The 16,702-nt window shown below is 41.0% G+C and overlaps 1 protein-coding gene across 1 annotated transcript; it reads right to left on the bottom strand.

Moving 5' to 3' along the window:
* Positions 1-11,007: 11,007 nt before the first annotated feature.
* On the bottom strand, positions 11,008-16,687 carry LOC140347481 (uncharacterized). The gene is given in 2 exon segments (XM_072433918.1): positions 11,008-15,861; positions 15,864-16,687. Coding segments are annotated over 2 exon segments (4,593 nt in total). The 5' UTR covers positions 16,627-16,687; the 3' UTR covers positions 11,008-12,031.
* Positions 16,688-16,702: the final 15 nt, after the last annotated feature.

Below are 16,702 nucleotides of genomic sequence, written 5' to 3'. Positions count from 1 at the left end.
TGACTTTATTCTCGTTAAATAACGATGTACTGTATATATGTATAAATATGTATTCATTAAAGTATATATGTATAAATATGTATTTATTAAAGTTTAGAAAATAAATATAATAAAAAAATACATTTGACAACCACAAAGTATAGTTTAAAATGTAAACTATACTATGTGGTTGTCAAATGTGATTTTTTTCAAAGCCTTTGTAATAAAAAAAAAAAAACCACATTCGATGATGTAAAATTAAAATACATTATGGTGTATCTTTTGTCTCCATTCTGGAATGTATAACATGGCATTGTATAGTGGTTTATTTTTAAACTTAAAAAAAAGGGGTGCATTAAAAAAATAAAACGTATGAGCTTGAAAAACAAGAAAATCTTCAAAACTACTTTTGTTTCACACAACATAATAAAAACTTATTTTTTTTCTTAAAATAAGATAAAATAGATTAATTACTTACATTCAAATGTATTTTTGGTGTATGGGCGACGTCCAAATCTTCACTGAAAGGATTTCTTTCCAACAGTTGCATGAAGATGATGTTCTTGATGCGTCCAGATGATGGCCCATTTTTCATCTGATCATGCGCTTGGTGAATGCAACTTGGATGCTTAGCTTCCCCATGTGGGACAATAAAGGATTATCTTATTTTAATGCTAAGAAGCCAAAATATCACATTGCCAGATAGTCTGAGAAATGTAGTAGTTGCAATGTTGGACACATGCTATTGCCAAATGGAAATCACACCAAAAAACATTTTGTAAAAAAAAAAGAAAAAATTAATTCATAATTTAATCATAAATAAATGTATTAATCTACTGATGGGTTAAAGAAAGGTTGTAGTACATAGATATTGTCATGACTGAGCATTTGGTGACCCTATGTCAAATAATAAAAAAGTTGGGTTTCCAATCACCACAGCAAGTACGAACGATCATCACATCGGCAGATTTGGAAATATAAATCTCTTGTACTTTTTTTTGTTGCTTCTTTGTTTATTTCCCCATTTCAATGTCAGCGTCAATCACTTCAAGTATTTTTTCAGTGAAAGCTTTGATGTCATCTCTAGTAGTTGGAAAACCAACAGAGAAGTTCTGCCCTTTCAACTGGACACGAGAAGTACGCTCTGATAGGAGTTCAATCATAGGCTTAACAGATGCCAACCACTCTGCTTCAATTTCAGGATACTGCTCGGCTTTCTTGCGAATAGCATCTATAAGAACCACAAGGTTTGAGAAGTTTCTCAACATCACTTGAACAAAGTTCACGAGACAAGAAGACATTCTGATAGGCCAAGTTCAGAATGGACATGATCCTCTCAACGGGATTGGCCCAACAATGACCTGGAGAAGTTCTGCCAACTATTATCATGTCGAGGTCGAGCTCCTTGAATATAAGAGACAATTTGACACTTTCAAAGTTAAGGCGATGATCAGGCCCACCAGCACTGTAGATCATGAGTATGGGACCAGTTTCTGAATTATTTAGAATCTGAGTCATTTTCAACCCATGGCGAACTAGGCTGGAACACAGAGTCCTTCAAAGTGACAGTCACTTCTCCATGCAGAAAACCTTCATGTTCTGGAATGTCTACTTAGGCGGACTGATGGTGTGAAACAACCTTTACTATTTACGTCATGATCCAAGGTTCCAAGTACCCAGCGTCTTCTTACCACAAACTCCAGATGAAAGATACAGACCAGACTCGCCATAGTCTATCTTGGATTTATCATCAACAGAGATAAATGAACAAACTTAGGCGGACTGATGCTCAATAGCGTACTGTTGCATGTATTTATACTGGGCTGCACAGTAATGATCATCAGGGTGGACAGCTCGCAATTGTCTGCTTTGGACCTTGTACTGTAGGTTTATCCGGCCTGAGTACAGTTTAGCAGCCTTGGAATATGAATTCTTTGGCACAAATGCAAACAAGACTGTTGAGACACTAGGTATAGGAGTCGCATCAGGGCAATTGGTACTGACTTTATCAATAAGATCTCTCACAGAGACGTATTCTGAGAAGCGAGCGACACCATGTCTTCGTTCATCAGCTGCAGCAAAAGCTTCAACCTCTTTTTCCAATGCATTAAAGTAAATGTGTCACCAAGTCGTTCCTTATTGAGGTGGCGTAGGTCAGTGATCAAATTAGGATCTGAGGACAAAATTGCTTGACGAACTCGCTCATCAATAGATGAATTTTGAAATGCAGAGGAATCAAGGGTGAGTTGAGTATATGCAGCTTGTATCACAAGAGTACTGTACGTTTGTTGGAATTCAGCCCGTTGCTGCCGTGTATGATAAACATTCAGTCTTGGCTCTATGGTCTTGAGCACACGAGCTCCATCATTGCACTCTCATCCTGATCATAGGGAACTTTCCACACAACAATAGCTGCACATTCAGAACTGCCAGGATGAAATCTGAAATAAATGATACAGGCATAAAACACACTGAAATAGAACAACCGCCATCAATGAAAACCTACTGATTCATCCAACATTAAATAAATCTAAGTCTATATTGCTAAACCAACAAAGTCACATACCTCCATTGCCTTGTTTGATATTTTAATAAATGATATGACATTGATTCTGATTAACTTTATTCATATTTCATTTCACATATATTTATACATACCTTAACACATCAACTGAGGATGAGACACTCAATCCATCAAGGAATCTCTTTCGTTCCATCCTGTTTCTGAACTGTGTCACCAAATGCTTTGATTCATCAAAGAAGACCGGTTCATATTCAGCGTGAAGTGAGAGAATCTCATCCAGAATAGAATACTTTGTCTCAACGTCACCTGCTGCAGGATGATGTTCAATATAGACATGTTCGGCTAATGTTCTTGCAGGTGAACTTTTAGATTGCCTTTCCATCTGCTTCAGAGAACTGTTATCCAAAAACACAGCATAACTGTCCATAAATACAGCTAACTGCTCAATGTCATCCTTGAAACCACCCCACGACTTCATAAATAGATAGTTGATATAAGAGAAGAGACATTGACCTAATGTTTGCAGTTCCTTTACATCAAGGACAGGGGCTTTAATTTTCTTTCTCTTATTTTCTTTCTCTTGAAGTCATTAAAGCCAACAAATCGATGGAATCTGAAGGAAATAGAAGATAAATTAATCATTTCAAAATTCTTTGAAAATATTTTCATTCTACTTATATTTGTCACTCAAATTTGTGTCACTAAATCTTACATTTTCTGGTTCCATTTTCTTACATAAGGCTAATATTAGGCAGGCTTAATGTTTTTCTAATTTTAGTTGTCCCTAGTAGGGTTGTTAATAAGATATATTTTTGAGATACCTTTTACGGTCTGTGTGCGGCGCAGCCGCAAAGTTGGACAACTTATTTTGGGATATTGCAGGTCTAAAAATTGCTCCCATTTGATCAAAACGAGTCCGATCAGGACCAAATTTGAATCAGTTGTTAAACTTTCTAGTTTGGACCAGTTTATGATGACAAAATTGAAATGGGCGCGATAGCGCCCCCTACAGAGTGACCTTTAAATTAACATTGAAGGTCAAAAATTTGTTTTACCAAAATTTTCGAAACTTTAACCAAAATTCTATTTTGGCGTCCCGATCAGAAAAGCCAATCAGACAAATGCCTATTTTTTTACGGTGTAGTCGTAGCGATGACAGAAACCTCCCATGTTATCCCTATGGGAAAACCGCAAAATCTCTAAAATTACCACATTTTTATGTTTCACACTTTAACGAACTCCTCCTAGTGCGTTTTTCCCACCAATATCAAAAGCGGTGTACGTCCTCTAGACAAGTGGGGCATCTAAATTTATTCAAATTTTAAGGATAACTTTTACGGTCTCTGTGCAGCTGAGCCGCAAACTTTTCCCAGAATTTGGACTATTTGGCCCTCCGAGTGGCCTATAAACAATAGCGTTTTTCCAAATGACATGATATTTTGCACACAATTCTCATTTGCCATCCCCAAATGAAAAGTATGAGAGCCAAAATCATATTTGGTACAACGTAGCCGTAGCGATGACAGAAACATCCCATCTTATCCCTATGAGGAAACCACAAAATCTCTAAAATGACCACATTTTTATACTTCACACTTTAACAAACTCCTCCTAGGGCGAAAGCCCGATCAAGTTCATATTTGGGGAGAATCATCTACACAAGCGGGGCATCAAAAGTTATCCATATTTTGATTCTAAGTGCTACGGTCTCTGTGCGGTAGAGCCGCAAATATATGTCACAAATGGGAAAAACGCCAAATCCTTGAAATGTTCACATTTATGCTTCACACTTTAACAAACTCCTCCTAGGGCAATAGCTCGATCAAGCTCATATTTGGGGAAAATAATCTACACAAGCGGGGCATCAAAAGCTATCCATATTTTTATTCCAAGTGTCACGGTCTCTGTGCGCTGGAGCCGCACATTTGACCGACATTTGTGTTCATTTGCACTGGTTAAGCACAGCATTGTACATGTCCAATGTGTCGCTGTCTTAGTTCTTAGACAATTGCGTTAGCGCCATCTCTGTAAAATGCAGAGAGCAGAGTTGGAAGGCCGGCGGCCCGCAAGGGCCGTTGGATGCCGCTTGCGGCTTCAATATTCTTTCTTTCTTCTTCTTCTTCTTCTCGGGACCAACCCCCCTATTTTTCACCCAGTGAACATTGACGAAAAGTCACAAAAATTTGCACAACTCTAAAAATCGTGCCTCTCTACATTCTGGTCATTTCCCTTTTCTAAAATAAAAACAATTGGCGCGTCAGCGCCCCCAAATGCATTGAGAGATAGGAAATGACCCAAAAAAAATCTGATCGTAGAATCATGAAATTTGGCGCAGAGGTCGATGGTGAAGAGAGGAGTAAAAAATATTTTTATGGCAACGCCGTCCGCCCAACCAAATGTCGGTTCAGTTCAGTACAGTGAACTAGCCCATGCCGAAGGCATGGATCATGCATACTTACTCCTGCTATGACAGAAATAGTCAACAATGAGTGAATGGGCGTAGCCCATTCACTCATTGTTGACAACAGCAGCGCGAAGCGCTGCATTCCTCCAAAAACCCTCCTGGTACCCCATAGAGTTTTTCCAAATGACATGATATTTTGCACAAAATTCTAATTTGCCATCCTGATCATAAAAGTATGAGAGCCAAAGTCATATTTTGTACGGCGTAACCGTAGCGATGACAGAAACATCCCATGTTATCCTTATGGGAAAATCGCAAAATCGCTCAAATCACCACATTTTTACGCTTCACACTTTAACAAACTCCTCCTAGGGCGATTGTCCGATCAAACTCATATTTGGGGAAAATCATCTACACAAACGGGGCATCAAAACTGATCCATCTTTTGATTTTAAGTGCTACGGTCTCTGTGCCGTGGAGCTGCAAATATACTGTCACAAATGGGAAAAACGCTAAATCTATGAAATGTTCACATTTATGCTTCACACTTTAACAAACTCTTCCGTGGGCGATAGCTCGATCAAGCTTTACTTTGGGAAATATCATCTACACAAGCGGGGCATCAAAAGTTATCCATATTTATATTCTAAGTGCTACGGTCTCTGTGCAGCGGAGCATCAAATTTGACTGACACTTGTGTTGATTTGCACTGGATTGGCCATGTCAATTGTGTCGCCGTCTGTCAAGTTCTTTTTTCATTCAACACACAATAAGGGCGCCATCTTTATCAAGTCGAAAGCGCAGAGTCGGAAGGCCGGCGGCCCGCGAGGGCCGTTGGATGCCGCTTGCGGCTTTAATATTCTTTCTTCTTCTTCTTCTTCTCGGGACCAACCCCCCTATTTTTCACCCAGTGAACATTGACGAAAAGTCACAAAAATGTTCACACCTCTAAAAATCGTGCCTCTACATTCTGGCTATTTCCCTTTTCTAAAATAAAAAAAATTGGCGCGTCAGCGCCCCCAAATGTACCAAAAATGCATTGAGAGATGGGAAATGACCCAAAAAAAATCTGATCGTAGAATCATGAAATTTGGCGCAGAGGTAGATGGTGACAAGAGAAGTAAAAAATATTATTACGGCAACGCCGTCCGCCCAACCAAATGTCGGCCATATTGCTTCAAAAATGGCTAAACATGACTTCAGAGTTTTTCCAAACGTCGTACTTTTACGAACTCCTCCCAGGGCGTTGGCCCTAAAAAGCTGAAATTTGGTGAAAATGCTACTGAGGAGTGGGACATCAAAAGTTATCCAAATTACATTGATACCTGTCACGGTCTCTGTGCGGCGAAGCCGCAAACTGTAGCTAGAATTTCAGAAATCTCCCATATTTAAAATTTCTGCCGTTTGCGCAGATAAAGTCCGAATTGCGTCAAATTAGAATCAGTTGTTAAACTCTTTGCCCTAAACCTACTTGAAGTGAAATAAATTCATTTGGCGCCACAGCGCCCCCTACAGATTTTATATGGAGGTTAAATGTTTAGTTTTGCGAAATTATATGAAATTTGACACACAACTCAATTTTAGCATCCCCATCAAAAAAGTCAATGAGACCCATGTCATAATTGTTATGGCGTTGCCGTAACGATGACTGAAACCTTTCATGTTATTCCAATGGGGAAATCGCCAGAACATGTTTACACTTTAGACTTTCACAAACTCCTCCCAGGGCGTCAGCCCTATTAACCTGAAATTTGGTGAGACTCATCTTCAGGACCATCAAAAGTTATCCACATTTTCATTCAAAGAGTCACGGTGTCTGTGCGGCAAAGCCGCACATTTTGCCAAGAATTCAAAATAAAATAGCTTTCTGATGGTAAAACAAAGGGGAGAAGATGTGACAGCGTCACAGATTCAGCAGTAGGCGTAATAAAAGGACAATTGGGGCGCGTTAGCGCCCCCTCCTCTTGCGGCGTGGCGGCGGTGTGGCGGCGGCGTGGCGAGGGCCGATCATTGCCGCTTGCGGCTATATTTGTATTTTATTTTTATTAGGCCCGAGCCCCAGCAGGGCGGAGGGCCTATTGCTCCCGCAACTGTCTGACCGCATGTTTGGTGCCCCGTCGCCCCTGGCAAGTACAGTGAACTAGCCCATGCCGAAGGCATGGATCATGCATACTTACTCCTGCTATGACAGAAATAGTCAACTCCTCCTAGGGTGATAGCCCGATCAAACTCATATTTGGGGAAAATCATCTACACAAACGGGGCATCAAAAGTTATCCATATTTATATTCTAAGTGCTACGGTCTCTGTGTGGCTGACCCGCAAATATATGTCACAAATGGGAAAACAGCGGAATCTCTAAAATGACCACATTTTTACGCTTCACACTTTAACGAACTCCTCCTAGGGCGATTGTCCGATCAAGTTCATATTTGGGGAAAATCATCTACACAAGCGGGGCATCAAAAGTTATCCATATTCTGATTCTAAGTGCTACGGTCTCTGTGTGGCTGACCCGCAAATATATGTCACAAATGGGAAAACAGCAAAATCTCTCAAATTACCACATTTTTATGTTGTACACTTTAACAAACTCCTCTTAGTGCGTTTTGCCCACCGACTTCTAAATCGGTGTACGTCCTCTAGACAAGTGGGGCATCTAAAGTTATTCAAATTTTAAAGATAACATTTACGGTCTCTGAGCAGTGGTGCCGCAAACTTTTCCCAGAATTTGCACGATTTGGCCTTCAGAGTGGCCTATAAACAATAGAGTTTTTTCCAAATGACATAACATTTTGCACACAATTCTCATTTGCCATCCCCAAAATAAAAGTATGGGAGCCAAAGTCATATTTTGTACAGCGTAGCCGTAGCGATGACAGAAACATCCCATGTTATCCCTATGGGGAAACCGCAAAATCTCTAAAATGACCACATTTTTACGCTTCACACTTTAACAAACTCCTCCTAGGGCGATAGCCCGATCAAGTTCATATTTGGGGAGTATCATCTACACAAGCGGGGCATCAAAGGTTATCCATATTTTGATTCTAAGTGCTACGGTCTCTGTGTGGTGGAGCCGCAAATATATGTCACAAATGGGAAAAACGCCAAATCCTTGAAATGTTCACATTTACGCTTCACACTTTAACAAACTCCTCCTAGGGCGATAGCCCGATCAAGTTCATATTTGGGGAGACTCATCTACACAAGCAGGGCATCAAAGGTTATCCATATTTTGATTCTAAGTGCTACGGTCTCTGCGGTGGAGCCGCAAATATACTGTCACAAATGGGAAAAACGCCAAATCTCTAAAATGACCACATGTTTACGCTTCACACTTTAACAAACTCCTCCTAGGGCAATTGCCCAATCAAGTTCATATTTGGGAAACATCATCTACACAAGCGGGGCATTCAAAGTTATCCATATTTTGCTTCTACGTGTTACGGTCTCTGTGCTGCAGAGCCGCAAATATACCGTCGCAATTGGGAAAAACGCTAAATCTCTGAAATGTTCACATTTACGCTTCACACTTTAACAAACTCCTCTGTGGGCGATAGCCTGATCAAGCTTCATTTTGGGGAAGATTATCTACACGGATGGGGCATCAAAAGTTATCCAAATTTCATGCACAAGTGCTACGAGGTCTGTGCAATGGAGCTACAAATATACAGTCACAAATGGGAAAAACCTGAAATGTTCACATTTATGCTTCACACTTTAACGAACTCCTCCTTGGACGTTTGCCCGACCAACCTAAAATTTGGTGAGAATCATCTTCAACTCTTGTCTCAAATTATTATATGTTTAACGGTGTATGTGAGGCAAAGCTGCAAACTTTACCAGAATTTGAACTATTTGGCCTGACATTAGTTTTTTCCATAAGACATGACATTTTGCACAAAATTCTGAAACCATCTCTTCATCTACTGCAACAGATGTGTTGCTGCCAACCTTTGTCTGTCCGTCCAAGAGACAAAGTAATGACAGAAACTCAAAAACCTATTGTTCATTCATCCAGCTCACTTGTGCTGAAAATTCACTAAATGGATCTTCTTTTCCTGGAGCACGAGTCTTGAGAACTTAAGACTTAACTGGGCAAAATGATGGCCAACTTGTGTTAGGGAAATAGAATGCTGGAGCATTCTGGGTCTCTGTCCAAAGAACGGGAAAATTGTGTTTTTCCTGGCCAAGTGACAGTAAGGTGATTTCACATTTATTATCCAGACCAGTGCAGTTGTCTTGCATCTTCAACCATCAGGAACCAAACACTTGAGCTGTGAGGGTCAGGGAAAATAACAAATGCATTCAAGATTGTGTTTTGCTTGAGAAATGTCTAGTCATTTGTGCACAAATGTATAGAAAAACAGAAGGTAGCTTGCTTTGTCCACTTTTACACAATAACATTAAATGAGGAGTAAGCTACAATGCACAAATTTTCCTTTGTCCAACTTCAATCTGGTAAGATCATTTCACCTTTTGTAGTTGAATTGGATAGTAAAGGAGGATAGTTTAGTTAGACTTTTAGTTCAACTTACAGTTAGTAGACACACATTTGTAACTTTAACAATATGTTACATTGGCACTGAAAGAAAAGGACACAAAGAACTTGATAGTAACCCTTTATTAACAACTTGTTGCAAAGTGGTAATATAAATCAATACATCGATACTTTGAAAATGTGACAAGAATACATTGTTGGGAAGGTTAAAGAAAAGTAAAACAAATGGGCAAGGTTTTTAAAGTATTCTATGTACTTATAATTACCACAATTGACGGTTGTTGGCTGTTGTAGATGGTGAGTCTGCAGGTCTTTGTGTCCTGAAAAAGGAGGAAAAGGGGTAGTTAGTAAAATAGATACTATGGAAAAGTCATTACATTAGTTATAGTTTGATGATCTGATCTTAGTCTGCCTTCTCCCCCTTGACCTGTCCGGCATGGTTGAACCTGCCAGGGGTGTAGACCACCGCCGGCCCAGCTCTTGGGATCATGAAAGGACACAAGCCCATCCACCACGGCAAGGTGTCAGACCACGGATGGGCCCCCCCAAACCACCCACCCACCACCCCCTAAACCCACCACACAGTTTCAAAGTAAGAGAGTGAGAGAGACAGAGTGACACACACACACACACACACAACACACACACACACACACAGAGAGAGACAGATCGACACACACACAGTTACACACACACCCACACAGAGCCACACACATACACACATAGCCCTCACCCCACACACAAACATACAGAGCCACACACACACATACAGAGCCACACACACACACACACACACACACACACACAGAGCCACAGCCACACGCAAAGAGCCACGCACGCGCACACACACGCACACACACACACACACACACACACAGAGAGAGAGACACACACACACAAATAGAGAGAGAGAGACACACACATAGAGAGACACACACGCAGAGCGCCACACACAGTTACACACACACCCACATACACACATAGTCCTCACCCCGACACACACACACACAGCCACACACACACATACAGAGCCACACACACACAGAGCCACAGCCACACACACACAGCCACACACAGCAACACACACACACACACACACACACACAGCCACACACACACATACAGAGCCACACACACACAGAGCCACAGCCACACACACACACACACACACACACACACACACACACACAGCCACACACACACACACAGCCACACACACACACACAGCCACACACACACATACACAGCCACACACACACCTGCACTCGCACACCCAGCCTACCGCACTAAGAACAGAGATATTGAGGCAGACAGACATTTAGGCTGCAAAATTAATTCTCATGATTCATAAAACATTTCCAAACTACATTTAACATACAACAAGCTTCGCAAAACGTATTTCATCAATGCTCACTTTACAAAAAGTTTAAAAAGTCACTTTAAAAAAGTTATTCACATTACTGGACAATAAAAGCAACACCAATAACAATCTGCAATAATTAAAAGAGAACCCACATACAACTATGAGCAATGTGATGAGTTTTGAAAAAGCAACAACTGCCCATTTCATTTAGAAATGTATCCATCATCTAATTGAAGCGCTTTACACGTTTTAACTCTTAAAAGAGCACACTATCCCTTCATGGTCGCTAAAGTATGTTGGCACCACTACAGAGTCCAAGTCATACTCTGTAGATTTGAGATACAAATGATCAATTAATGTCCCCCTCTCAGTTGTGGGGGATTTGACATATTGAACATAACCTCTTTCCATCATAAAATTGCAGAGACTTGAAGATTTCAATGTGTCATCATTAAAGTCCCTCAACACTGCCACAGTGGCACAATGTGACTCAAGCCAATTCAATAATCTATCTAAATTATACTTAAAGAGAGACATGGGGTACGACGGTGGGCGATAAACCACTGCAACTATAATTTTGTGCTCTGCAAAATAATTAGCTAAACATTCTAAACTAAAGTCTTGTACTGCGACTTCATAATTAAGGTTTTCTTCACAGTACATGCCAACTCCACCGTGCTGTTGGCCCAGTAAACGAGTCAGAGCCAGATGACCACTGCTCTGGTAGGATAAACTACGGGGACGACTGTGGAAGTTATATCCTTCAATGTGACTGGTTTGAAAAGATGAATCTACAGTTAACCATGTCTCTACCACAGCAATACAGTTAGGCCGCCAATGCTGTGTGCATAAAGCCAAATCTGACACATGTCGAGCCAAACCATGGACATTCATGAAAAAGAATGTCAGAACATGTGCCTCCAAGTGCCAGGGCATACTTTGGACCACGAAGGGAGGCATGCTCTCAAGGGCCGCTCTGATGCCATTGTTGCAATAAATGGCATCTTCTTTAAAGTCTTGAATAATCAGACCCTCTAAACTCCTAACACGACTAAGGGCCACATACGCCTGACCCGCCGTAAATACTTTCTTAAGAGACACTACGGCTTTATCGACGGTTACACCTTGTACTTAATGTACTGTACACGCCCACGCGAGTTTTAGAGGAAACTGCCGCCGCTTTTCGCCTCTCTTATTGGCATGTTCCTCCTCTGGTTCTATGCGGGTAGAACCAGTCAGGTCTGCAGGGGTACGTGTTTACCTCCTTCTCTGCGCACCTACACGATTGTCGTCAAATTTAACATATATTGCTAAAGGAGGCTGCTTTTCCTGTGGATTTTCAACTATATGTGTAACAAAGCCACATACCCCATTTACTAGACCGTCGGCTAAATCTACATTTTTACACAGCATAACGCGTGCATTTACCCCCAGGATTAAAGTCTCCTCCAAACTGGCTTGTTTGGACTTATGGAGATGTCCCTTCAGTTGTTTTAATTTCCCTGTCTTTTTGTCATACCCAAAATCTCGCGCACTGATTGTCACTGTATCCTCGCATACTCTATTTAATACTTTGATATTATAATTTGACACAAACTTGTTTTTGGTGAAAATGTGCAACACATCAGGATCTTCGCCAGTTTCAAGACTTTGTAATAAAGCTCGATCGTCATCAAGCATGGGTGTTCCTCTTGAGCGCACTCTTAGCCGGTTTAGTAGCTCTGCAAAAGTTGTATCGCTTTGTCGTACAACTGTTGTTAACGCCGCAATTCTGAATAAATCTGCAAAGAAATTCACGCCTACGTCTTCCTTGTACAGAGGATGACCCATGACTGGTGGCAATTGATAGAAATCCCCAACAACTATGATGGACACATTTCCAAATGGAGAAAAGTCACCTGATTGTTTCATTTGACGCAACCGACCGTGAATGTACGTAAATATCTTTTTGTCAACCATAGATATTTCATCAATTATTACAATTTGTAGATCAACGTATTTAGCGCGCAATGTATTGAGCTTTTCCTCCCCCAGCGGCGTGTAGGGGAGGGAAATACTTGTACCGATACTAAATGTTGAATGGATAGTAGCCGCCTGTAAATTATATGCCGCTATCCCTGTCGGAGCCGTTAATAAAACGCTGACATTATCAGGACTATGGCATGTAGGGGCCAATAACCGAGACGCCTCATATTGAATCGCTCTAATCAGGTGACTTTTCCCAGTGCCTGCTCCACCCGTAATAAAAACGTGTAATGGGTCAGGGTTCTTGCCTGCAACTTTCTCTAAGCAAAATTGCCGTATTTTGTAAAAAATAGACAGCTGTTGCTCGTTCAGAGTTCTCACAAGTGAAAGACCCTCTTTACGACTCATGACATTTGCTTTCTCCACATGACCAATTTGCTGATTGCTCACGGCCAACTCGGGAATGGGCTCTTGCTCATGCTCAGAGTTAACTCCCTGCATCTTCTCTCTGTTCTCCTCCTTTGACTCCAACCTCTCAACTTCCTGCTCTGGGCAGAGCAAGCCCCATGCATCCTCTAAGACGTCATCACCGTCCATCTGCTCCTGGACCTCCTCCAGGTCCTCAGTCGCAAGTTCAAAGCAACACCTATTTGAATCAACAATCGATTTAACGGTATGTAGGGACCCATCACTCAAACGAACTTCTCCGTTTTTATAAAATTCCTCAAACGTATCATACGGAGGCGGCTTAAGGTCAGCCTCAATGCGATATGGCAGGAATAACTGAAGGATACTTTGATGAAATAACTCTGTAACTTTAGTCTCAGAAAACCGCGCATAACGGAGGACTGCAGGCTTGGTCCGTGTTCTCTTAGTAATTGCACCCAAACCATTTTGTAACATAATTGGCTTTTTACATTTGTCAGATGGACAAAGTAAGCGATATTCGGATACCAATGTCGCAATGCACATGTCATTAAATGTCTCGTTATGTGGTCTACCCAAGTAACGATCAATCGTGTTTCTCATCCAAATATCGTCCGGCCTTTCCTCATCTATTTCACTTATGGGTCTGCTCATGCGAACTATATTATTGCCTGTTGGAATGAATTCAACCTTGCGTGAAAACTCTTTAAGATGCATCCCTGGTATTACACGATAGACAGCTTCCTGCGCAGAGACATCTCGATTATGAAGATAAACGCTGCCTAATTTTTTAAATGCCTCTTTTGCACTAAGATTACCTTTGGAAGCTTCTTTTTGCGCACAACTTAAGAGCAAACCCATTTCTCTTTCTGATTTGGAAATATATGAAATAATGTACACGACACAAGCCCACGCATCTACAACAAACTGAATATCCATGTTGGCATTCCAGCAAATTAATAACTTCTCGTTGTAGTTATTAATCCAGACTTCGTCGAGTTCCCTGGCCAAAACTATGTGTGTGTGTCCGCCTAAAACACTGTAGACTTGTTCAAAAGTGAACTGCGATAACCCCAAGGATGCAAACAAATCCTGAGCACTAAGAGACAGGTTATTTTCATCAAGAGTAGCCTTCTTAAGCGCAGTCATAATAACTTCAGCTTGTTCCCTTGTAACAAGTGGGACAGATTCAGGGTCCAGCTGTTTAATAAACGTACGCGTCGATATCGGGCGGGGAAAATTAAAACGGCACACCTTTTTACCTTTCCTACATGTTTTGGAGTGACGTTGTGAATGCTGCTGCACAGAAGTAACTTTTTCCAATACATTTGGGTCTGAGGGTCGTTTACACGTGACATATTGATCCACAAAGTTCAGGACCTCCTCGTCAGTGTTGACACCAAGTTTAGGGGCATTCTCTACCCAAAAGAGGGCGTGGCAATGTGGGCTACCTCTCTGCTGGAATTCTACACGATAGAAATAATCTATGATTTTACCGATGGGCTGAACTGGTGCCAAAATAACTTTACGCAAAAATCGGCGCCAACGGGAGTCAAACATGCGAGCCGCGGTTACAGGATAACGACGCAAAAGGTCACATCTCTCAGCCCAGTCCAAATCTGCAACCCTCCGGGTACTACCTTCCTGCTTTAAGAGTGTTTTCAGTAGGCTTGGCCACCGGAGATCTGCAGAACTAAATGAACAAAACCACGTCGGAATACCGAGCTGACGAATGCTTGCAAACAAATTTTTTTGTGCCAATTGCCAGAAAGGCGGTGTTCCTCTTATAGCCGTCATAAATCGATAACCATTATCAAACTGTAGTAAATCTTGTAAAGTTCCTTCACCTGCAGCAGCATTACCAGAACCGGAATGTCCCTTCCGCAAAGCTATGGACACTTTTGACACAACCTGCTCAACCTCCAACATGTATAATGCCAAAAAGAGAAACTTAAAATTTTCTGCAAATCTGCCATCCACATGCATTAGTCGGTTAACAAAATATCGGCACAAGGTTAAACGTGTTTTCCGAGGGGTATGAAACGTATTGCGTCCAAAGGGAAACTCTTTTGGAAAGCATTTAGCTTCATTTTCTTTATCCTTTAACAAACTTACCGGGCTGTTACCCTCAGCCGGAGCTAAATTTAAAACACCTTCAAAATAGTGGTCAAGAGCCTCCTGCCCTATATCAGCAGGCATGAAGAATGTGTCCTGGTACATGCAATGCCGCTGTCGATCATGGAGAAGCTCATCATCCAATTCGGCTTGCTCCTGCTCCACCTGATTTGCCATTAAATCCATGTCTGCTCGCGTACCCATAGCCGCTACGTTAATGTCCGCTACCGTATCCATAGCCGCTACATTAACGTCCGCTCCCGTATCCATAGCCGCTACGTTAACGTTCACTCCCTTATCCATAGCTTCCTGTTCTTCCCTCTCAAACTCATTAACCCACTCCTCATTAAAATCAATGTCTATATAATAATGATTGTTTCTTTTAAGAAACTCAATGGCCCTCCGCACACGCTCTGTATCCACATACTGATACTCGTAATGTCCTTTATAAGAAAGTTTGCGCTTAAGTTTTACCGGTAACAAACAACCGTCCATATTGCTACGCGGCAAGAGCTTTATGGTCTCAGTAATTCGGGAGGGGACACAAGTCGAAGGACCATGCGCTCCTCGTTGACCCCCTTTGGCAAGGCTAGAACTTGCATAAAATTTATATTGAGTGCCACTATATGCTGTTCAACGGTGTTCAAGCACGCAAGTTCGGGTGGAATGTCGTCCAGTTGTAAATTATTGACTGAACTTTCAGCTGGCATTTCACCTTTACAGAGTTTGGAGTTACATGTGTAGCAGATCCATAAACTACCTCTGCAATCCAAGAGGGGGCATGGAGTTGGACACTTTTTGTCGCATGCATGTAAATAAGCCTCTGAGATATCAGCTATAGCAGCACATTTAGGTTTAGCCATAAAGTCTTCCTTTTTACAAGGTAAGACCTGGTTCTTAAATAAGAGTTTTAAACACACACAACAAACATATTCTGGACCATCTTCAACTTCCTTTATGAATTGTTCCATGACAAAAGTGAAGTTTTCCAGTTTTTGTTTCAATTGTTTTTTACTTTTTGTGTATGCTTCTCGAGTTTTATTTTTAAATTGCTCATTATGGCGGTATTTTTGTTCAACAAGTGCTTTAACTTTTTGTTTATGAAGGGGATTGGTCTTGTACTTTTGTTTACTGGCTGCTTTGACATTTTGTTTGTGTTGTACATTAGCTTTATATTTGTTAATGCCGGCAGCTTTAAGTTTGTTTTGAAATTGTAAATTAGCTTTATATTTGGTGATGCTGGCAGCTTTAAGTTTGCATTGATATTGTGAATCAATGCTGTATTTATTTTTAAATGTTGCTTTAACTTTTTCTCGATAATGCATATTGGTTATATATTTATGCATAGTTGCAGTCTTTATTTTATTTCTATAGTCTATATTCACATTATAGTTATGTTTCTTTGCAGCCTTTTTCCCTTCT

Source organism: Eucyclogobius newberryi, unplaced genomic scaffold (assembly GCF_026437365.1).
Source record: "Eucyclogobius newberryi isolate DKJ021-1_F unplaced genomic scaffold, fEucNew1.0.hap1 SCAF_6, whole genome shotgun sequence".
NCBI classification, from domain to species: Eukaryota; Metazoa; Chordata; class Actinopteri; order Gobiiformes; family Gobiidae; genus Eucyclogobius; species Eucyclogobius newberryi.
This window is presented reverse-complemented; position numbering and strand designations above follow the sequence as displayed.